Source organism: Eptatretus burgeri, chromosome 2 (genome assembly GCF_056783735.1).
Source record: "Eptatretus burgeri isolate ZD-2024b chromosome 2, Ebu_testis_v1, whole genome shotgun sequence".
In the NCBI taxonomy this organism is placed as follows: domain Eukaryota; kingdom Metazoa; phylum Chordata; class Myxini; order Myxiniformes; family Myxinidae; genus Eptatretus; species Eptatretus burgeri.
In genome coordinates, this window is record NC_140962.1 from 147,347,511 (window position 1) to 147,372,456 (window position 24,946).

Below are 24,946 nucleotides of genomic sequence, written 5' to 3' on the forward strand. Positions count from 1 at the left end.
CATGCCTTTAGCCAATGATGCTACCCCCACAGCCTTGTGCAGCACTCAAAAGGAGAAGAATGGATCCAACAATGTCTTTCACAAAATGTTGGCGAGTCGTCCTCAGCACCTTGAACAAATTCCAAATTGCCGCCCAAATCACATTGAGTCGAACGTCAGGTCTGACCAGCCGGGTCGTGAAAGACTTTGGCCAAAACCTTTCCACGGCCGAGCCTTATCGGAACGCTAAGACATTCATTCTGTAATTACCGATAACAAAAGGTATTCATTCCCTCGTTTCCTCGCCACGACTTTTCATGCAAACTCGTAAAAGGTGAACTTTTATGCATTTTAATTTTTCAATTGAACGCACAATTTATGATCTTCATTTTTATCAGGGTGGTGGTGTACGTGCTGCTGTTGGCCATGACCCTGAAGTCCTGAGTTCAATTTCACAATCTGTACCTTGAATTTAGCCCGTGGCATGCTGAGCGAGTAATATGTCCAACTCCCAGTGCACCTGCCATGTGATTTGGTTGCACCGGTGGTGGTTTTGCAAACTTATCTCGAGTTGGGCATCATTTAAGAGTATATTTTTCTAACAATTAAATATTTAGTCTATTATGGTTTTTTTTTAGTTGTATTCAATATATTTACTTCAATAATTGGCTGGCATGATAGCCTCGAGGTACGCACACTCCCCTCTGAGCCGTCTAGCCTGAGTTTGAATCTCGACCCAGCAATAAACTACCACCCTGGAGATTCTCAAGCAAGCGGTTCATCAATAGGTGCGCCGTCCCTCGGATGGACGTTAAACTGGGCGTCCAGTCGACCATTATCACTTGGTGGATGATAAAGACCCCACGTTGTTCTTCGTGAAGAGGAGGCAAGTTCTTCTCCATTCTGCACGGGGTACTGCATCAACAGCACAATGATGCAATGATGCAAATCAGCTGCCATGTTCTGGACACAAAATGATGATTGCTTCCTGCATTTTGGCCTCGCACCTTAAATTCTGAAACTTCTTTCATCATTCACAAGAAGCTGTTTTTGTGCGATGATCTAACGATTCGCACTTCTTTCTCCTTTTCACATTTCTCTATTATTTCTCTTTCTTTGTCAATCTGTCTCGGAGAAGTGGATTGTTGCAGAAATTTTTCTGTTAGGCTCACTTGGCTGTGCCGGGATGGGTTTTGAGGGTAGTGGAGTCGCGGCTGAAACCCGAATCCTATCCAGGTTCCTCCTGATGACTCCATCTTTGCTCCTTACTGATTCTGGTTCCTTCCGATGACTCCAATGCAGAATTTGGTCTTCCGTTTGATTACGTAGTGTTCGTTTTATGACTCGTACGTTTTTTTTGCAACCACCTTTATCTGATTACCTGGGCGTGTGCAGCATCCTATATGGCTGAGCACTCTGTACCCGACCTCATCCTCGGTTTGGCAACTCGATGTTTTAACACTCATGATGAGTTCACTTTGAGTGCCGAGTGCTGTTTACATTGAGGTTGGCGTTTATTTTCCCTTGTAACGGTGTTCTAACTCGGCATGTTTGGCCGTCCCATCTGAGCTCTTTCTTCCTCGTGCTGAGAGTGGGTGTGTTACCATACATTCTCCAACGTCCTTTTTGCTATTCGGTTAAAGGATATTTTGTTTTTACTTGATGTATGTACGAGCTCTGGATACTCTACAAAGCAAAGTGTCAGGAGGGAGAGGGGGGGGAGTGGGGGTTAGATTAAATATTCTCTCCATGACCATCTTCCGCATCTTGTGCCAATACAAAGAATGAAAAGAGATTTTTTTTTTTCAACAAGGATCTAGGCCCATGGAGGAGCGAATCAACAAAGGGCAGCAGGTTTACAGATTACCAGCGGGTATGGGGAATGGTGAAAGATGGCCATACACAAGGAGAAAAGGAGAAATAACGCAAAAAATAAATCGATTTAAGATGAAACAAGGAATAATAATCAACTGTAGGAGATATCGTGGAGAGTACATATGAGGAAGTGATTGGCAGCATATTTGAAGGACTGAAGGGAGGACGATGCTTAAATTGGGAAGAAGAGACAATGGACACAGGGTGACGATTCCACGATCGGGCGAATAAGGGGACGCACAAACACAGGTGGGTCACCAATCTGGACTTTGGGAGGGTGAGCAGGTGAGGATTTCTTTAGGAATAAGTGTGACTTGGGGTGGTTTGTGGAGGACTGAGTTCGGAAAAGGCTGGAGGAGCAAGTCAAATTGCATAAGATGGAGCTCGCCGACCTGCTGTTGCTGGTGAGAGGATGACAATTAATCCTGAAGTACGACATCATCATCAATCATCTGCTCAATCCACTTTGCATCTGGCATGATCCGATTTATTCTCAGCCTCATAAGCGGGAAACATTTTGCCCGTGTGATGTTAGAAATCTCATGACGCTTCACTGCGGGAGATAAAACCCAAGAGCGTGGCAACAGTCTTTCCCAAAGGCAAATGTGATCAAACCTCAGATAAAGTTGTTCAGTATGGTGCCTATTATAACTAACGACATCACTTCTCTAAGTCTCATGAATTAGGTGAGGGCAGTTGGAATTAACCAATGTTGTTAAGGCAATAACAAGGCAATCATCGTCTTATTCTAAGTTTGATATTGGCTTAACGGTTAAGGTGGCTGGCTTACGATCTTAGGATCTTGTGTTTGAGTCCTTATCCTGTTTTATAAATCAGGTGGGTTGACTCAGCCTGTCAACCAGAGGTCAGTAAAATGAGGAATGGGGGCACTGCATCAGTGGCTTCCAGCAATGATACAACCAGCATCTACAGGCTGCATACAAAACAATAATTGTCTTATTCTGCGTTTTGTGTTTCATTTATGATGGAGTTATATTTTTAGATATTTGCAAACTTCAGGCATTAATTATTTGATTTAAATATATTTTTGAATTTTTGAATAAATTTTTTTTTAACAACTTGAGTCCTTGTGTTTGGAGAAGTAGGTGTGCACGCCCGTTTCTTCGTTGATGGGTTTAATCAAAAGACAGCATGTTGCACTTCACAAACATATTGCATGTCTATCTGTGAATGTCAATGAAGATGTAAAATGGAGTTAAACACACAGAAAAAAGGATATTTTACAACATGATGATGTTGTTGTTGTTGTTGTTGTTGTTGTTGTTGTTGTTGTTGTTGTTGGTCCTGCCATGGTGACTGTGGTTGTGGTTGTTTGTGTGCTTCATTCTATATTCCACACAAATCGATTGTTGCTTTCCAACAAAGTAAATCGATTATTCGCTTTCCATCCAAATTAATCGATTATTTGCTTTCCTATCAAGTAAATCGATGATTAACACCAAACTCCATGTTTTTTTCATATCCTTCACCATATTCCATCTTTTTGTTGGAGCCTTCACCATATTGCTCTCTTTTTGTCAGATCCTCAACCAATTTCCATCTTTGTGTCAGATCCTCAACCAATTTCCATCTTTGTGTCAGATCCTCAACCAAATTCCATCTTTGTGTTTGATCATCAAACAAATTCCATCTTTGTGTTTGATCATCAAACAAATTCCATCTTTTTGTCAGATCCTTCACCAAATTCCATCTTTTCTCACATCCTTCTCCAACTTCCATCTTTTCTCAGATCCTTCACCAAATTCCATCTTTTCTCAGATCCTCAACCAAGTTCCATCTTTTTGTCAGATCCTCAACCAAATTCCATCTTTTTGTCAGATCCTCAACCAAATTCCATCTTTGTGTCAGATCATCAACCACATTCCATCTTTTTGTCAGATCCTCAACCACATTCCATCTTTTTGTCAGATCCTCAACCACATTCCATCTTTTTGTCAGATCCTCAACCAATTTCCAGCTTTTGTCAGATCCTCAACCAATTTCCATCTTTGTGTCAGATCATCAACCAAATTCCATCTTTGTGTCAGATCATCAACCACATTCCATCTTTTTGTCAGATCCTCAACCACATTCCATCTTTTTGTCATATCCTTAACCAAGTTCCATCTTTTTGTCAGATTCTCAAGCAAATTCCAACTTTGCGTCAGATCCTCAAACAAATTCCATCTTTTTGTCAAATCCTCAACCACATTCCATCTTTTTGTCATATCCTTAACCAAATTCCATCTTTTTGTCAGATCCTCAACCAAATTCCATCTTTTTGTCAGATCCTCAACCAAATTCCATCTTTTTGTCAGATCCTTCTCCAAATTTTATCTTTTTGTCAGATCATCAACCAAATTCCATCTTTGTGTTCGATCATCAAACAAATTCAATCTTTTTCTCAGATCCTTCACCAAATTCCATCTCTTTCTCAGATCCTCCACCAAATTCCATCTTTATGTCAGATCATCGAACAATTTCTATCTTTGTTTCAGATCATCAACCAAATTACATCTTTGTGTCAGATCACAACCAAATTCCATCTTTGTGTCAGATCCTTCTCCAAATTCCATCTTTGTCAGATCCTTCATCAAATTCCATCACTTTTCTCAAGTCTTCCACAAAATTCCATCATTTTGTCAAATCCTCCACCAAACTCCATGATTTTTCGAAATTCTCCACCAAACTCCATGTTTTTCTCAGATCCTCAACCAAGCTCTATCTTTTTGTCAGATCCTCCACCATATTCCACCTTTTTGTCAGGTCCTTCACCATATTCCATCATTTTGGTGGAACTTTCAGCAAATTACTTTCTTTTTGTTGGATCCTCAACCAAATTCCATCTTTGTGTCAGATCCTCAACCAAATTCCATCTTTGTGTCAGATCCTCAACCAAATTCCATCTTTGTGTCAGATCCTCAACCAAATTCCATCTTTGTGTCAGATCTTCAACCAAATTCCATGTTTTTGTCAGATCCTTCAAATTCCATCCTTTTCTCAGAACCTCCACTAAATTCCATCATTTTTGTCAGATCCTTCTACAAATTTTATCTTTTTGTTAGATCCTCAACCAATTTCTATCTTTGTGTCAGATTATCAACCAAATTCCATCTTTGTGTTTGATCCTCAGACAAATTCCATCTTTTTCTCAGATCCTTCACCAAATTCCATCTTTTCTCAGATCCTTCTGCAAATTCCATCTTTTTCTCAGAGCCTTCACCAAATTCCATCTTTTCTCAGATCCTTCACCATATTCCAACTTTTTCTTGGAGCCTTCACCAAATTCCTCTCTTTTTTGTTAGATCCTCAACAAAATTCCATCTTCGTGTCAGATTCTCAAGCAAATTCCATCTTTGTGTCAGATCATCAACCAAATTCCATCTTTGTGTCAGATCCTCAACCAAATTCCATATTTGTGTCAGATCCTCAACCAAATTCCACCTTTGCGTCAAATCCTCAACCAAATTCCATCTTTGTGTCAGATCATCAACCAAATTCCATATTTGTGTCAGATCCTCAACCAAATTCCACGTTTGTGTCAGATCCTCAACCAAATTCCATCCTTGAGTCAGAACCTCAACTAAATTCCATCCTTGTCAGATCCTCTCCAACCTCTAACAGATCTTCTAACAAAAACAGATCAGATCCTCTAACAACCAAATTCCATCTTTTTGTCAGATCTTCAACCAAATACCATGTTTTTGTCAGATCTTCAACCAAATACCATGTTTTTGTCAGATCCTTCAAATTCCATCTTTTTCTCAGAACCTCCACCAAATTCCATCATTTTTGTCAGATCCTCAACCACATTCCATCTTTTTGTCATATCCTTAACCAAGTTCCATCGTTGTCTCAGATCCTCAACTAAATCCCATCCTTGTGTCAGATCCTCAACCAAAATCCATCTTTGTGTCAGATCCTCAACCAAATTCCATCCTTGAGTCAGAACCTCAACTAAATTCCATCCTTGTGTCAGATCCTCTCCAACCTCTAACAGGTGCTCTAACAACAGATCCTCCAACAACAACAGATCAGATCCTCTAACAACCAAATTCCATCTTTTTGTCAGATCTTCAACCAAATACCATGTTTTTGTCAGATCTTCAACCAAATATCATGTTTTTGTCAGATCCTTCAAATTCCATCTTTTTCTCAGAACCTCCACCAAATTCCATCATTTTTGTCAGATCCTCCACCACATTCCATCTTTTTGTCAAATCCTCAACCAAGTTCCATCGTTGTCTCAGATCCTCAACTAAATCCCATCCTTGTGTCAGATCCTCAATCAAATTCCATACTTGTGTCAGATCCTCAACCAAATTCCATCTTTGTGTCAGATTCTCAACCAAATCTCATATTTGTTTCATATCCTCAACTGAATCCCATCTTTGTATCAGATCCTCAACCAAATTCCATCTTTGTGTCAGATCCTCAACCTAATTCCATCTTTGTGTCAGATCCTCAACCAAATTCCATCTTTGTGTGAGATCCTCAACTAAATTCCATCTTTGTGTCAGATTCTCAACCAAAATTCCATAATTTTTTCAAATCCTCAACCAAACCCCATCATTTTTCTAAATTCTCCACCAAATTCCATCTTTGTGTTCGATCATCAAACAAATTCAATCTTTTTCTCAGATCCTTCACCAAATTCCATCTTTATGTCAGATCCTTCTCCAAATTCCATCACTTTTTTCAAGTCTTCCACCAAATTCCATCATTTTGTCAAATCCTCAACCTCACTCCATGATTTTTCGAAATTCTCCACCAAACTGCATGTTTTTTTCAGATCCTCAACCAAGCTCCATCTTTTTGTCAGATCCTCCACCATATTCCATCTTTTTGTCAGGTCCTTCACCATATTCCATCGTTTTGGTGGAACTTTCACCAAATTACTTTCTTTTTGTTGGATCCTCAACCAAATTCCATCTTTACGTCAGATCCTCCACCAAATTCCATCTTTGTGTCAGATCCTCAACCAAATTCCATCTTTGTGTCAGATCCTCAACCAAATCCCATCTTTGTGTGCGATCATCAACAAAATCCCATCTTTGTGTCATATCCTCAACTGAATCCAATATTTGTGGTAGATCCTTAACCAAATTTCGTCTTTGTGTCAAATCTCCCATGCAATAGGTTCTTTTTGTGAGGTCATGTCTTTAAATCCCAAAATTATGTGACCGTCTTGGACTGAGTAACAACTTCTGCCACTCAAAACATTGCATCGCAGACAACATTATTTTTTTATTTTATAACCACAAAAGTCATGATTTTTCTAAGTATTTTCTCTCTTTTCACTGATAGGCTATAAACGTGCCTGCACATCTATTATTTGTATCACAAAAGCATTCGTAGATATCACTTGTACTTTAGCATACAGTATAAGGACATTACCAGACAATGGACAAACTTTGGTGTGTAACTATGTTTGAACCAGGTCAACCAGCACCATGGACCAGGGCTTCAGACAGGAACACATACAGGCAGACTCTAATATTGTTTTACCCTTTTAACCTTCTCTATTTGCCCCCCATCTGCCCTATCACCCCTTTCTCTCTAGGCCCATCTGCAGCCCCATCTCCTTGGTGATGAATTCTCAGCACTGGAGTTCCCACGAAGAGTGCAGAGGAAGGAGCTCGGAAAGAAAATGCTGTACCGGGACCACACCATGGTCGGCTGGTAAAAAAAACAAAAACCATCTGCACTCATACTCCCTGCACAACCTGATCTTTACTTCTTCCACCGATGGTGGATGGAGGTCATGTCTTCACCCCTGTCTATGAGCAGGATACCTCAAAAAGTTATGAATGTATTCGGATGAAATTTTGTGGAGAAGGACATGTTGGGTGCGAGAAGGACAAATTGATTCGATTTTGCTGAAGATCCAGATTCGGATGCTAAAATGATTTTTTACCCTCGAGAGATAGGGCCAAAACTATATTTAGCACGATATCTCAAAATGTTATGCACATCTTCAGACAAAACTCAGTAGCCAGATTAAGTGTGTAACAAGGCCGAATTGATTCTACTTTAGTGAAGATTAGGATCTGGATACGAGAATTTTTTGGTTCTCAAAGTGATTCTTCACCATTGAGAGTTGGGACCAAAAACAATACAAAGGATGATATTTCAAAAACTTTTGTTCGGATTATGACAAAACTAGGTGGATGAGTTGGGTAGGTGACAAGAGCAAGCCGATTCGATTTTGGTTCAAGTCCGGATGCAGATCTGGCCTTTCAGTGAGATGCAAAACGTGAACTGTTCAGCCTGGTGGAGTTATGCACTCTACCGAGTGCCCCTCTTGTTGTGTAAGTACCAGTAAGCCTCTTAACCCTCTCATTTCCATAGTTGCTGTTGTCCGAAATGCTGTCCTCACAAAGTAGTTGTCCTGATAACCTTAGTCATTCAATTACAACTACGTACACTTCCCTGTGATAATATTACTTGCTTTTATTATCCACTCATTTGCATATCTAAAACGGTTTATAGATTCCTTCGGGGTTAATGGTGAAGTTGAGTTGTATATTTATTAATTCATCAGTTCATTTTTTCTATTCACCTGGTATTTGCCATTTCTTCTTCACATTTTTCTGAATACAGAGTCAAGGCTCGTGGAAGAGCGAGAGCACAGAACGGATCAGGGCACAACAAAACAAAAAGAACAGTAGAAAGAGAAGCGGAAAATGCCAACAGCAGGGCCCTGTGACAAAGTAGACTTGAGACCGACAACAAAAGATGCGACAACAAAAGATGCGGGTAAGGATCAGGGGTAGTGGACTTTTAAAATGGTACATGCTGTTTCCTTGCCCGATGTTCAGAATTTTAAAAGGATAGAGCACGGACAAACAACTATGGGTTGGCAATACGAGCACAAGCTTTGATGTGGCTAATGGCCTCCACCGAATGGAAGTGTGCCAAATGGTAATTCCTTGCAAGGGAACTTTCTTCCTTTTTTTATGATAATGTGTCCATCCAATGTGATATTTCTGATGACAACTTGGATGTGGAGTGAAACAGTATTTGTACCAAGCCAACAGCGTTGCATTTTAAAGCTTTAGGGCTTTTTCCATCTTGCTGTTGAGGCGATTAAGGCAAGGGCATGTGTCCATAACTGATGATTTATAATTCTACTTTTTTATCTTGCCAAAACGAAGATTTTGCAAGATATGTTCGTCAGCTTGTATGTTTTTTTTTTTGTTTGTTTTTTTGTTTGTTTGTTTGTCTGTAATCATGTATCGATCACTCTGCAGAGCACAGTTATCATTGGAAATTTTTGTAACTTCGCATATCAGAGGCCTATAGAGGTCCCTTTCAGCGCATAAAATTTTCAAGGTCAAGGTCAAAGGTCAAGGTCACTTTGTCGCAAATCAGGGGAGTCGACGAAAACCCTTATTTTTTTTTGGTAATTTTGATCGGATTGTCTTCAAACTTCATGGGAATATAGTTCATGGTCTGGAGCTCAGCTGATTAATTTTTGGTGGTGATCGGCCTTGACCTTCATGGTTGGCACTGGAGGTCAAAAGTTTTTGACCCCAAGGTCAAATTTTGAAATCTTAGATACCATATCGACTAATACCTCATATGAAAGCGCTTGATAAGTGCTTTCCAGATGTGTCAAAAGTTTGAGGGTATGATGTTATTTGATGACGTCATGACGAAAAAACGGATTTCTCATCAAAATTTTATTTTCTTCTTTCACATCAAAATCTCTTGATAGTTCCTGTATATGAGTCCTGGAGACATACTATCAACCATACTAAATTGTTACGGTCAAGGTCACAAAAAGGTCAATAATCAAGGTCGACGAAACCATTAATTATTAAGTAACGTTGATCGAAGGATCTCTAACCTTGGTGGATATATTATATAGAGTGGGGTATGGCGCTCAGCTGATTAATTTTTGATGTTAATCGGCCTTGACCTTCAAGGTCAACTGAAAGGTTATTCTTTTTTAACCCTAAGGTCAAATTTTCAAGTTTCAGTTACCATATCGAGTAGTACCTCAAATTAAAGCCCTTAATGAGGGCTTTCTAAGCATATAACTATTTTGACGATGTGACATCATTTGACGATGTTATGACGAAAAACTGCATTTTTCATGTATTTTTCATTGATTTAGTTCACATCAGAAACTCTTGTTTAGGTCACTCTGGATAGCAAAGTTCTCATTGGAAACTCTTGTGGGTTCATATATGGTTGTCTTTTTGGAATACTTTTCAGTGCACTCAATGGTCAAAGTCAAGGTCAAATGTCAAGATCACTTTGAAGTCAATTATGGAGTTCGATGAAACCCTTCTTTTTGAGTAATTTTCATCGAATCATCTCCAAACTTTGTGGGAATGTAGTAAATGGCTTTTAGCGCTCAGTTTATTCAGTGCACTGCCTGCTTGAAGCCCAGGAGGGAAGAGTGTGATGAAACAGCCTCTGGGAGGTGGTTCGACCGACAGGAGAAGAAAGGATAAAAGAGTTGAGGTGTGTAGTCGGCCTGAATTTTGGATGTTTAATCAGAATGGGGTTACTGGAAGAATGAGTGCATTCCGGCAGTTTCTGTGGAAGGTCGGAGGACTGATAGAGCAGAGGGAGCAATATCAGAGAATGGACGGTATAAAACAGAGACCAGCATCCCTTGATGTGAAAGCAACAGCCCTTGCACTTCAGCTTCGTCAAGGAAGATTCCAATGATGTTGAGAGCTTTAAATTCGACAGAATCCAGGAGAAACAGATGTGATGCTGCAGGGGAGGGGGTTGGGAGGTGGTGGACACCAAACCCGTCTCGCCACAGGAATTGTTAACTTCTATTTCAAGAGATCTCTCGTACACCTGCTTATAGGTCAAGCATAAAAATGAAATGTTTTATATAAACAAAGAAGATATCTAAGCAACACTGTTCAGAAACTTGGGGTACTCGGCTTTAAGACAGTGCGGACATTAAAGCTATATACCTTTGGATCGGAATATGAAAATACAAGCGATTCAGCTTAGGTTGTACAGCATTACCCAAATTATGTTTTGCTTTTATTCTGTTTTACACTCTTCGTGTTTATCTCGTTGCCTTTGAGCCATCTAATCTGCGTAAGATTCCTGACTTCAGCATAAACTGTCGAATTGATGATTCGCAGGAGGGAGTTGCATCTCATCGTCCCTCGGACGGACGGTTAAATCGGGTGTTCCATTTGACAGCGTTCATTGGTGGACATTGAAGATCCCACAATGTTTTTCTTGAAGAGTCGGCGAGTTATCGCTGGAACCATGAATAAATTGCAAATTCCTGCAACCTTCAGCCGAACGTCAGACCTAGCTGGCTGGTTCGTGAAAGACTTGTTCCAAAAACGTTCCCTGTCCGACTCCACAAGAAGGTGGGAATAATGGGGACGTTCAGGAAGTAGTCATAGCATCTTCTTCATAGCATAACCAGGAGAAGTTACCAATTTGTGTGAATGACCAGACTCGGTGGTGTCATGGTTAGAGCATCTGTTCTGAGTCTGGGAGGTCAGTGGTTCAATCCCCAGTTGAGTCACACCAAACACTTTAAAAATGGTACGAGCTCCTTCCCAACTTAACGTTCAGCATTTAAAAGGATAAGAGCACGGACAATCCCCAATGGTTGGCATCCTTAAGGAGGAGTGTGGTGAGAAAGGTGGTGCCATTGATGTGACGTCAATGGTACCCAGAGTGCCCCAGGAAGTGATGGAACTTCCCCCAAGCTCAGTGGCTGTGTTTGTCTTGTCTAACAGTCCTGTATTGTGGCTCGTGTATTTTTCTGTGTGTGTGTGTGTGTGTGTGTGTGTGTGTGTGTGTGTGTGTGTGTGTGTGTGTGTGTGTGTGTGTGTGTGTGTGTGTGTGCGTGTGCGTGTGGCAGCTCCACTATGAGCTTTATAGTTCCTGCAACAAAATTAATAAATAAATAACTGAATGTACCTTTTATTGTAGTTAGGCAACATGAAATTTGTTTGTCCCCCCCCCCCCCCCACAGGTCTTACAAAACTATTGAAGAAAATGACTTGAAGTTTCCCTTGGTGTATGGAGAAGGGAAAAAGGTAACAATTTTCATGATCAAGAAGCGTCTCAATCAATCAATGGATTGAATGAAAGTCTCACTTGCATCATGAGTGCCGAATGGTTAAACTAGTGGTTATCGTTGAGCAAGGAAAACAATGATAAAATAGATGTTGTTGTTGTTGTTGTTGTTGTTTTTTGCCATGGTCAGTTCTGTTTGAACAGGCCCGTGCCACGGATATAGCCGATGGATCTCTCAGGAGAGACCCAAAGATGCCTCACATCTAAAATGTTGTACTTTTTACTTTGTGGAGCCAGAGCTGCACAGTCGTTCATTATTTTACTGTGCGCGTGTGCGCGTGCGTGCGCACGGTCTTTGATAGCAGAATTCTTCCCCCATCCCCACTCCTCCCTCCCTCCCTCCCTCCACTATCATCCAAACCTTCTTTCCAATTCCCTCTGCACTCCTTCCACCCTCCTCTACCTTTCGATCTCTCTTATATGAGATTAATATTGAGAAGAGGTTGGCTTGGTCAGTCTTGGCATTTCGGTGAAGCTGTTCTTTTACCTGTAGGCCCGAGTGATGGCTACAATCGGGGTTACCCGAGGCCTGGGTGATCACGACCTCAAAGTGTACGATTCCAACATCTCCATCAAGCCCTTCCTTTCCTGCGTGCCTGAGGTAACAAGACTTGCACCTTCATGACTCATGAACTTTGACCTCCAATTTTACCCGTGGTTAAAATTGCATATTCAGGATATATTATTGAAAGATCATTTTAAAATTGTGAAAGTAAGAACAAGTTTTGGGGAGGTGATGTGCCTGGCACGAACAGTGGGGGCAAGGACGCCCCCCCTTCTTTCCTGTAATATTTTCTCATTCTCAGTTATTCTTCGGCATTCTGAACGTCCTCTCCAAAGGCTCTCTGGCTGATGGTATGGCGATGAGTTTCAAATTGGGAATGTTCAAAATATTGAACAAAAGCACCAAGGAAGATGTTGCCCCACTGTACTCTCATATATTTATGCTGTTCACACCAATTTAAATGAAAATCGGACACGAAATCCACAGGCACGTCACATACTCTCCGGTTCGGTGTTGTTTTATCAACTTCTTCAATTGTGGTCGTTGTTTTCTGGAGCGTGATGATACTGCATGAACTTTGAATGAAATTGAACGGGTCCTCCTCCTGGCGTGTGTGCATCTGCATCGGCTTGGCCTCTTGGAGTGATCAAATCAAATTTGTCTCGAAGTTAGTCTGTGGACACAAACACAGCAGAATGAATATTTCTGTGCAGAGGCTTCGTGTCTGTCTGGCATGCGATTGTTTCAATCTCTAAACCTTTGGAGACAACGTGACCTCCATGCTGCTCCGTTATTTGTGGGGTAACCCCAGCATCCCGCAACAAGCAACGATAATAGCTCTCGTACGGTTGCTCGCACGTCTTGCAATTAAGCCACAGGTAAAGGTCATTTTGTCCATCACAACCTGTCGTTATCTGCATCGCTGTATTCTGACCTTGCTGAAGGAATTTTAATTATGTGTACATAACTCGTTGCACCCCATCTTCCCTACCCCCACACACCCCCAAGCAAATGATGCTTCCTGCAGCCAAGTACTGCATATGAAAGGAGAAGAAGAACAGTTAACCGCAAACAGAGAACTTGGTCAGCTTAACAAACACAATGCTCTATTTTTCGAAATGTATGATGGGAATCTTTCATCCGAAAAGATTGTGTGCCTCAATATGCTTCCTCGACCACCGCACCAGCATTACAGGTCTTCTTCGACTCCATCTTATGTGAAACACAGACTCTGTCTCCTTCTGCCTCCCAGTCCTCCCCCCGAGGCAGGTTCAGTGCCGTGAGATCATCACCAAGGCAATGGTTGCACTCCTCAAGGCAGGGATTTGGAATTTGGACAGAGTGCCCACAATAACTCAACTTCTCTTTGCGAAATACTCTGCGGGATCTGTAATGCCCACTAATTAATGCTAGCAGACAGGAAACCTGGCGCGGCGTCCATCCCAGGGACGGTGCACTTTGTGATACACCACGTCCTGCCTGCAAACCACCAATACGACACTTTATAGTTAGGTGTGTGCCTGGTGTGGGCTTAATGGTTAGAGTCGTGGGCTTGGGATCCTAGGGTCTTGAGTTCAAATCCTGCTTGGCTGTTGAATTAATATCAGGTGGGGTTGACTCAACGTGTCGTTCTTCTGAGGTTGGCAAAATGAGTACCAGCTTGCTGGGATGATCGCGCCATTCGAGTATCCTGTGTCGGAGTGGCGACCCATCCAGGATTGTGCCCAATAGCCCAGGAGACAGCTTTGGCAGCACCGACGCTCTTTGCAGAGTATGGTCCCAATGAATTGGATTGGATAGTTGGGTTCAGATTGGATAGAACTCGGACTAGGCAGCTCAAGGCTGCCACCTCTGCACCATCATTTCTGAAATTGAACCTTATAAGGCCTATAAGTTCCACAATATGGTTGTTCACAAGATCCAGTAGAAAGGTGTGTCCCCTGAACGTCTATTTGAGCTGAATTTGGAGCATAGCTTCAGGGTAACCTGTCAGCCAACAATGTTTCATCTCCGCCACAAAGTTCTTCTGGGAGTCCCCATGGAAGTTTTTGGTTTCTTTCTGACACTCAATTTGGCGAAGAGGTCACAAGTGCCTCGATGTTGAGGATCTTGAGTGGAGTCTGACCGTCTTGAATATTTACCCATGCATCAATTATATCACTCCAACTGAGTGCTCTCCAGAGCCAAAAGAGTTGAGAACTTTTCAACATCGACTTTCTTCAAAGCTGTGCCTTCCACCGTTGGTTCCTTGATGAAGGGTGCAGCTTCAAGGAACCCCAGTCACAAAAATCCCATCTTTTGAGGGGGTTTCGGAGAGGATGAGACTGAATGAGAAGGACTCTGAGGAAGCTTCGCAGACATTAATATGTTTTGAACTCCATCACGTTATGTTCATCACCTACTGTACCTTTTGATAGAATGTTTCCACATCATTTGTAGGATTAGGACAAGCGCGTGTAGGTGGCCACACGTCTTTCACTGGCAGCATGTCGATCACTCGGTCACTCTTGTCTGCACTCAGTTCTCCATGCGAATCTTTTTTTATTATTATTATTTTTGACAAAAGCAGGTCTTTGGGTTAGTGAGGTGAACTAAAATTGGTCTACCTGTAATAGATGCGGATTCTAAGTATTAAGCTAAGTATAAATAGTTGTCCAATGAAATGCAAGTATGTACATCAAGTTAATATAGAATGTGTTGAGTGCAATACTGATGTGATGGGCCACTTTACTTTCTCTGATTTTCTTTTTTAATCACGCATTTATACCTCGTACACCGATGACTATCAAGGTGAAAGAGTTTCATCCACCCCTTCCGCCTTCACACTACCCTTCCGGCGCATGACTCGTATGCCCCTCCTTTTCCAGGTGAGGATTTACGAGCTTGCGACTCAGGAGCACATTCCCAACGACGTGCTCATCATGGCTACGGATGGCCTATGGGACGTGCTGTCTAACGACACCGTTTGTGACTTGGTGTCCAATTTCCTGGAAAATTGTGACCCGAATGACTCCAACCGGTGAGTGCAAACATAATGCAAATGAATGGGAGTGATTAGTGCAATCACGACTGCCATCGATCGGAGAAGGTAGTCTTAATTTGGCTCCTCATAATAAATGTTAGATGAATAAAAGAAGAAGAATTAACACCTAAATTAGGGAGGGGCCAAGTTAATCATAATTGGTACTTGTTTGATATGAACATGTAACTGGCTCTCCTTTTTATTCTGTATCTCGTGTTCTTCTATGCAGTCCTTGAAGAGTGCTGTCCATGGTCACCTCATGCTTTCTCGCATACCCACCCCTTCTCTCTTCTATTTTCAATGAGCCCTTCCCTTCTCCCCCCCCCACGCCCCCACCGCCACCACCAAATTTTTTTGTTGCGGGGGTTTGTTTTACACATGTTGTTTGTGTGTAAAAGGGTGTGGGGGGGGTGGTAGGAGCACCATGCCCGCTTCTCCACCCTCAAAGCAAAATCATTGTTTCTTTCTAAAAGGGAGACTCTGTTTCAATAAAGTGGGGCACAGCTCGGTGGTTGGGAGGGAGGATGGGAGAAATTGGTCATCTCAGCATTGACCCACCTGGATCATCCTCATTGATTATTTTATCATCGCTGTTTATATACTAGTAATGGTTCTGATCGTGTCAATGGCAATCCCACTGCCTGTTTATAGACATCCAGATATGTTGTCGCAGGTACACGCTGGTGGCGCAGGAGCTAGTGATGAAGGCCCGGGGCGTCCTTCGAGACAAGGGCTGGCGCATCAGCAACGAGAAACTCGGATCAGGAGATGACATTTCGGTCTTCCTGTTCCCTCTCCACTATGGAAATCGCACGAGCTGAGGGAATCGTTCCACGGGGGCACTTTCCGACACTGGCCGCAAACACCTGAACGGGACCTACATTTGTTTATTTATTATTAATTCCTTTTTTTTCTCTCGATTTCTCTGATCACGACCGCAGTGCTGTGCAGTCCATGTTTCGGTGAGTTCTCCATATGTGGCTTTTTCGCGTATAGTTCATGCTTGGATGCAGACGTCCGTTAAAGTGTTACTAGCTGCCGTAGCGATGTCATGGCTAACCACACTTTACGAGACGCCATTTCCTTGAGTGTTAGTGCGGTTGAATGGTTATTTTGGTCGTCCAGTGTGTCCTAGGTAGAACTTGAAATTGATATATTAACACGCTAGCCAACTGACCGGTCAGAGTGAGACGCGTCAATTTCAAATGGATGACATTAGCTAAAAGGTGTCTCTCCAGACCAAACTCTGACCTTGGATCGAGTTGTTTCGATACGCCAAGCTTGTTCCCTATAAGACAAAAATGCACATTTTTTTGCACAAAATGCCTTGAAATGTTTGTTTTGTGTTTATTTCTGAGCTTGTTAAAGCTCCTTCTGTTTTTTTATTATTATTATTATTATTATTATTATAATGTACGACTGGTAGAACATGATTGTGCAAAATTGCGATGGATACTGGAGCTTATTCCAATGTATTGCCTTTTATTTCATTTTGTTTTGTTTTATTTTATTTAAAAAATTTTTCCAAAAATGCAGCTTTTCTTGGATAATCGTTGATCTTCAACTTACTTGATAAGCGCACATCTGTACTCGCTCGAACACTCACTCACTCACTCCAAAAGCGACGTAATGATTTTTTTGGGCTTCTGAGCCAGTCTACTGTTTTCTTTGTGCGATTGTCGAAGGGGATCTGCTAAGGAAGAAAAAGTCTATGTGATCGTTGTACGGCGTTGCCCACCGTACCCTTGTTGTCGTGAAATTGTAACTTTTGAAAGATCAAAATGTGTTTTTGAACGTGTGAAACGTTTTCAACTTCACACATTTGAGTGAAGGAATGCTTTGGGTTGGATTGGGTCGACCACGGGAACAGGTGGGAACCTCTCAACAGAGCCCAGGATCCGCGAACACGCTCTGTGGATGGGTTTCCAGCTGTTCACGAGGTCCCTGGTGCAAAGGTAGTCATTATTTTCGAAGAAATGTGCAACACAAACTTGCACATATATTTCTGGTGAAGAGATATGACCATAAATTAAGCTGGTCATTATTTAATTGCATTGATGCTCACCAAATAGTCTGGACTTGGGACAGTTCTCTTGAGTTAAAAAATAAATTGGACAATGTGGAAACCCCCCTCCTTAAGCCCCGCTCACCCCCTTCCGATGATCTTTCAGATAAAGTTTCTTTCTTCTTTCGTCGACCCATCTCCAATGGAGGCAGATACTGTATGTATAGAATGTATATAAAAATGCATGAACTACTAACTGGAAATCATCGAATGACTTGTTGACCGGTATGGCGGAGCGGAAATGTTGTCTCAGTCGCTTTGCACTAAATGACCTTTCCTCGTTTTAAAGGTTCTTTTGGAAAATATGTCACACAGGTGTCAGGAAGTAGAAATAGCGGTGATAAAAGGAGTAACTTGCATTGACCCGACGTATATCTTTGGTGGTTCGCACGGAGGAGGATGAAACAGATCCCATATAAATTAGGGAACAAACTCCATCATGTTCTTTTGTTAGTAGTGGCTTTTGTACTCGGTTTGTATCTGCTCACCCGAATTGGTTGTTTTCTGCCCGTCGACCCCGGCTGAACCTGCTGTGTCTGCCCGTAGGACAAGTTGTGAGCGAACAAAGTGAAATGTACATGTATTGGTTTGGGAGTTGGAATAAACATCTCAATCGATGGATCATTTCTGAGTCCGTTTGATCCTTTCTCCTTCTCCTTCTCCTTCTCCTTCTCCTTCTTCTTCTTCTTCTTGTTTGTTTGACTCTCAATGCTCAACTTGAATTCTGGTACTCCAACATACGGGACAATTATATCTATTGTTTATTTGTCACGTGGTAGATAAGAACAATTACTGTTAGCTATGTTGAAGCAGTGAGATTTTAAAATGAAAATGTTGGCTTTCCTCTTAGTTGGAGTGGGGTGTGGGGGGAGAGAGCGAGAGAGAGAGAGCGAGAGAGAGAGAGCGAGAGAAAATCATATATATATATATATATATATATATATTGAGATTGATTGATTGGTGCTGCATGATGTCCAATTTCTTTCCTTTTCCTTCTCGCAATTATACGGCACCAAACAGCACCTTTAGTTGTCATACCATAACCTTCACGTGGCACCAATGATAAACCTCATATCGCTACTCCTCGTGTCACCATGTGATATGGTCATCTGACTGTCTTTACTGTTGCGGTGTTACAGCGCTCATCAAAACCACGTGATTTCATGGTCGTTGTGGACGTTGATCTTCCAATGATAGAGGTACGGAAGGCAATGGGAGCTTGTTATTGTAGTAATCACCTCCCATGTTGGTTGGTTTCACAAATGGCAAGGAAATTACAAACCTGTAATTATACTTCTGGTGATTCCAGTGGAGACTGATCGGGGCTATGAAGCTCGGTGCATGTCAGTCGACATTAAGATGGTTTTGCAATGGTCGTTTATGTATGGCAGATGAGATGGTCATGCAATTTTTGTCTTGAGTTTTTGAGACTGTGGGAAATGCTCTAATTCGACATGGTCACATGAGCGGCTCCCCCTGCGGAAGACATGCCTGACACCCTACCCCATGTGACTAAAAATGGCATGGGTGATGGTACTACCCTTGGTCGACTGTTAGAAACCAACCCACTACCACTGATTTTAATTTGGAGCTTTCCTTCCCCCAGGTGGGTCGCCTTCACCATGGCTATCAAAGCGCATCTCCCCGGACGATTCAGCTTTTAATGCACCATAGATTCCCCTTTCGAACCTCTGCCATCTGTTGAAAAAGGGTCAGAACAAGAATATGTGCAGATGCAGTTCAACAGAAGGAAACATAAGGTTCTGGGTTTGGTTAAGAATATTGAAAATGGGGACTATATAATGTAAGGAGCATTCTTGGAGTGCATCACACGGGAGAATGATCTCGGAGTGGTCATAGATATGGTAATATATATGTGGGGGGGGGGGTAAGCAGACAGCACAGTTCCAGGAACACACAGTAGGTAAAGCTAACGGGATTTTAGGTTGTAATTTTTGGATGAATTTACATCATAATAGGTAGTGTTAACACTGTATGGGAATTGAGTGAAATCTCATCCAGAATACTGTGTGCAGTTTTGGTCACCACATGTGTGGAGAGAGAGTTTCCAGAGAGAGGCTTCAACATAGAAAGACTACATTGGTCCCAGGCCTAGCTCGACTACGCTATGAGGAGTGGCTGAAGGAGACTGGGCTGGCTGAAGACAATGATGAGGACATCCTGTGGAGATGTTGAGGACGATGAAGTGTCTAAATGCAGAGGTCTTTAAGCAGTCTTAAGTCATTGTACCAGGGGCAACAATTTCAGAGTAGAGAAGAGGGGGAGTTAGGATCATGTTGAGGCAAGAAGGTTTCACCCACAGAGTGGTTAATCCATGGAATGGTCTCCCTGGAAAGGTGGTGGCAGTAGAGACAGTGGATGGATTTAAACCAGAATTGCGTCGGACCTAATTGCTTTCTCCTGCATTTACGTTCCTTGTGATTGAGAAGCCAGGTAGTACGAGTTTGTCGAGAATAAACTACTGACCTGATGCTGACCTTCAGGGGTAGGTCCTCATATCTCAACCCTGCCTCGGTCATTCACAGCCCTTCTTACCCCCAAAGGGTAAGAACTCGATGAAGTTATATTTTGATGGTGAAGTGTTAATTTCTGGGCTGTGTTGCGAGCATATACATTCCAGGAAGGTAGTTGTCTTCGGAGATGTTTTATAGTTGGTTTAACCCCCAAATCTCCAACCCAGACAAAAATAACATTCCTTTCCTGTAGTAATTCTCTGCAGACTACTGTCATATACGAGAGTACAACTCTCACATACTACACTTCCAACTGCAGCATTTTTGTCTATAAAAGGACAATTTTACTCCCAACATGCGTGCGCTTCATATGTCCATATGTGTAGGTAAAAGCTTAGCCCCTGGTTCAAAAAGTTCGATAGATATTGTAAATGTTGTCCTCATCGGCTTTTTGCAGCTAAGAGGAACAATGTGCTCCAACCAAACTCGATGCCCCCGTCTACCAGTCTGCGGTCATGCCATCTAAAGTGCAACTGACGAGGAAGATAACCTCAGAAATGGAAAATCGACATGCAGGTAATCTCGGTTAAACATGTTTCGGATGTCGATAAAGAAAAAGTCCTCAAAACAACTTCAATGAAAGTCAAACACAAACGTTCAAATTGTGTTGAGGTTTCCTGTAGTCACGAGAGGCCGAGCACAACCAGTTGAGCCACATTTCCCATCCTTTTTAATTTTTTTTTTGGTTGAACCACATTCCTTTCACTTTTTGGTAAACCTTTGCAGGTAAGTGAGAAATAATGTTTTCCTGCAGGCTGTAGGACATCAAGGTCAGCAGATTGTCAAGAATGGGGATGGCTGGTTGTTGCTGACATCGTGTTTGAAGTGAACCAAAGATGGCCACACGGCTCGGCATGTGAAGATGCAACAAGGCGTGTCGGTCTTCAACTCGAGACCGACTGGAGACGTGTGGTTTGTGCAATTGAAATTAAAGAGTGATGCAATGTACAAAAGCCGATTTTTGTAATCTTTACGAGGACGACCACCACCACCACCACTATTACTTCGACTTTAACAACCACAAATTGTTTCCACCTTCATGTGAGGTGGGCCAGAGAACGTTTTTGACCCAAGTCCTTTGCGAACAGGCTGGCCAGTCTTGACATTTGACCGGAGGCGGCAGGAATTTGTACTTTGTTCAGAATGCCGGTGATGTTGAATAGGGTGTAGCGTAGCGAAGGGCAGTTGTAGTCGTAGTAGAGATTATACTCATCACCAATCACGATATAATCTTACGTGTTCAGAAAGTGCCAAGCTATTCTTGCAAGGCCACGAGTGTCTGTCGGCTTGTTACCCTCGCCGAAGCAGAGGGCATTGCATTTTGGGTTTGTTTGTCTGTTTGTTTGTCCGCAACTGCTTCTCGGATTGAGACGAAATTTTCAAAAAAGGAGCAACTATTCATGTAGAATGTCGAAATGATAATTGTGATGTCACAGGTCATGTGGTGTGGCAGCCATGTTGGAAAAACTTTGGACCTTTGTATCTCTGAAACTGCACCAAGGAAAAAATTGAAACTTAGAAATGGAAAGTACTCCGCATAGGGAATGAGTGTTTTTTTTAATGGCATCATAGGTGCCTTTGTGATGACATCATAATTGTATATGTAGAATGCTACATCCGATCAGTATGAAAATTTTTGAGGGTCATCAAGAGATGAAATGGTCGACAAAAAAATGATGACGTCATCGGTCATGTGATTCGGCAGTCATATTGTTTTTGTTTAAAAATAAAATAAATAAAAAAACCTTCAAAAATCTTTGAAATGGCTGAACAGATCGAGGCAAAACTTTACTCGTATGAACACTTATCCATGAGGAACAAAATGTTCACACATATGACGTCATAGGTCACATGGTTTGGCAGCCATATTGGATTTACCCGAAAATCTATAAAATCTCCAGAACGGTTGAACAGATCGAGGAGAAACTTCACGCAAATGTTCCCCAAGCCTTGGGGATACCAGGGTATTCACAAATAATTGATGTCACATCGTCTCGCAGCCATATTTGATTGAAGGAAATATTAAATAATGTTTTCTCTGGAACCGGTTAATCAATTGATGTGAAACTTCATAATTATGATCTCGAAGTGATTGGGAATGCATGTTTTAAATTTTAACTTGATCGGACATATGGTCTGGCAGCCAGAGTTATTTAATTTTTTTGATCTGGGTTCTTTTTTTTTTTTCTTTTTCTCTTTTTTTGAATAAGGCTCACTTGGCTGTGCCTGGATGTGTTTGAGGGTAGAGGAGTAGCAGCTGAAATGTGAATCCCATCCAGGTTCCACCTGATGACTTCATTTTTGCTTTTTCCTTGTTTTGGGTTCCTTCTGTTGACTCCAATGCAGGACTGTACCTATTTGTTCTTCCATTTGATTTGAATTGAATTTATTTTAATCCCATTTTAAATTCAATTGAATAATAATTTAAGAAACGTCATGGGTCAAGGTAGTTGTCCAATCAAAGTGGGGTCGCATCAAAGCGGTACGTCTTGGTACCTGGTCATCACTGCCAGCAGTTACAAAGTGGCAGTTCAAATTATGTCTATCAATTACGTAATACAACAGTACACAAACGCCACACAAAACAAGTCCTGGTGAGGGTCTGCATTCTCTGATTGCTCTTTTTATTGTATATAAATATAATCGTTTTCAAGTGCTTGCTTTGTGGTCTGCATTATCCAATATGTACAGTATATGTCAACTTTGGTTGTTAAATATTTTTTTAATCACAGCCAATATTCTTCATCATGTTGAGAGGATTACAGATAGATCCAAAATGCAGCAAATATATATGGGCCTACCACTTATAAACCCATACACGTTATTTAAAATGACTGTAATTGAGACCCTGAGAAACTAAACAGAGCTATCCCACATCCAAAGCCAAATTAAGTTGAGCGTGTTCAAGTACTCTTTCAAAATCAGCACACCTTTTGGTTGAATGGAAGTTTTCAACAAAAAGTTTTGAGGCTGCTCTGTATTCAATGGGATTTCTAAATGGTAACCAAAACTAAGGAGAATTACAAAACTTAAGCTCCAGAATCAAACTTGCAAGCAGTTCCAACTCCTAGAAACTGTTCATTTGCCCAATTCGGACATATTTGACATTTTGGGCATCTCCGGGAAATGTATGTTTAATGTGTTGCTAATCGCATGCCAAATGAGCCGTTTTGTTGGAGTGCTTGCTTGAGTGTTTAAGCCACTAGGCGAGCGCTCTCCAAGCTGCTTTGCTGTTCGTTTCGCATTAAAGTATCCATGCTCTCAATGGAACATTCATTAGACAGACGTACGTTTCCGCCTGTGTGTCGGGCCCTGCGATGCCATGTGGTTGGTGCCTCAGGAGGTGCCTCATCTGCTGAAAATGTGCAATTATATTTTTACAGGACATTTTGTTTTACCTTTTTTGTGTGATCTCCTCTTAATATAATCCACCCCTCACTTCGACATCGATAGATAAATAAAAACGATAAGGTCCATCCGACCATGTGTAAAAGCATAGATCGACATTTTGTGTTCTTGATATATTTTTGCCTTGATATATTTTTCTATTGAATTTTGATAGTTTCCCACTTGAGTTCCTCTTTCAAAGAACTCTGTTTAAAGCTAAATCTTTGTGTTTGTCGTTTTTATGTATTTTATGCGTGGGTACATTTGAGCATGTGTGTATACAAACTATTACCATAACGGAACATGACGTGCGTGTGCGTGCGTGCCTACATATGGGGTTTCCGAATGTGGAATGGAGTCCTCCAAGGATGAGCTCAAAGTATCCACCTTCATTTCAGAAAGGGCTTACGATTCATGGATCAAGCTGTGAAGTTTTCTGTTCTCAAAGTTTTGTGCAGAAGGCTCTCTTCAGGATCGTCCCCGAGCCCCGGACAACTTCCAACTGTAGTTTGTTTGTTGTGACATTCCCAGAGATGGTTTTAAATATCTGTGACATTCTTTGTCATCATTCCCATGAGGTTCTTCATCATCACTGTTACAACTTTGGCATTCTTCAGCTTCCAGGATCTTTTCACTTCATTCTTGAGACCTTGGTATTTGGTCATTTTCTTGATTTCTGCAACGTTAGTCCAAAATAACTGCTATTAACAACTCAATTCGCAATGCCTTCTCTTTTTTTGTACCTAAGTATGACATCTGATTGCAATGCCTTGTTTTTGTTGTTCACGCTCGATGGGAGCATTAGGTTGTACTTGAGTGGTACTTTCATGTTTACAGTCCATGCTTTTGGTTCATTTTGCCACAAATTGTCTGGAACTGGAATATCAAAGTTTTTGCAGAGGTGCCAGTGGATTACTTTGCAAACTCTGTGGTGTCGTGTGTACAGCTGTTCTGACATGTTTTTTTCATGCTCAGTCAATAAGCGTCACATACCATTCTCTTTGCTGATCTCCAACCCTCACCTGTCTTTTTCTTTTTCCTCATGCCCCCCCCCCCAGAATAAAATGCAGTACTCTCCCTCTCCCTCTCCCTCTTCCTCTCCCTCTCCCTCTCTCTTCCTCTCTCACGCGCCCCTCCCTCCCGCAGTGAATAGTATAGTTTGGTGAGGTATCACTCTCTCCACCTCCCCCTTCACTTTCTCGTTCTCCCCACCCCCCTTCTCCCCTCCACTTTCCTGACCCTTCTTCATTATCTCTCTCTCACTCTCACTCTCACTCTCACTCTCTCACTCCCCACCCCCACCCCCCCAATCAGCGAAGCGACAGGATGTATTTGCTAATATATATATATATATATATATATATATATATATATATATATATATATATATATATATATATAGTTATTGTTGCGGAGTCGCGCCCGCCGGCGTGCGGACGGCCACGTAACTCGAATCGCGGCACGTCGCCCACCGGACGGACAATCCAGTCGTGACCCTC

At 41.8% G+C, this 24,946-nt stretch overlaps 1 protein-coding gene across 1 annotated transcript in view; it reads left to right on the forward strand.

The window, feature by feature from the left end:
- The window catches only part of LOC147033477 (protein phosphatase 1H-like), a 50,382-nt gene extending 32,232 nt beyond the window's left edge, over positions 1-18,150 (forward strand). Inside the window, exons 6-10 of the mRNA XM_085871662.1 lie at positions 7,418-7,536; positions 11,831-11,894; positions 12,428-12,535; positions 15,307-15,458; positions 16,135-18,150. Of these exons, the coding sequence (XP_085727788.1) occupies positions 7,418-7,536; positions 11,831-11,894; positions 12,428-12,535; positions 15,307-15,458; positions 16,135-16,282 (591 nt within the window). The 3' untranslated portion in view covers positions 16,283-18,150. The remainder of the gene's footprint in view (positions 1-7,417; positions 7,537-11,830; positions 11,895-12,427; positions 12,536-15,306; positions 15,459-16,134) is intronic.
- The last annotated feature ends 6,796 nt before the right edge of the window (positions 18,151-24,946 follow it).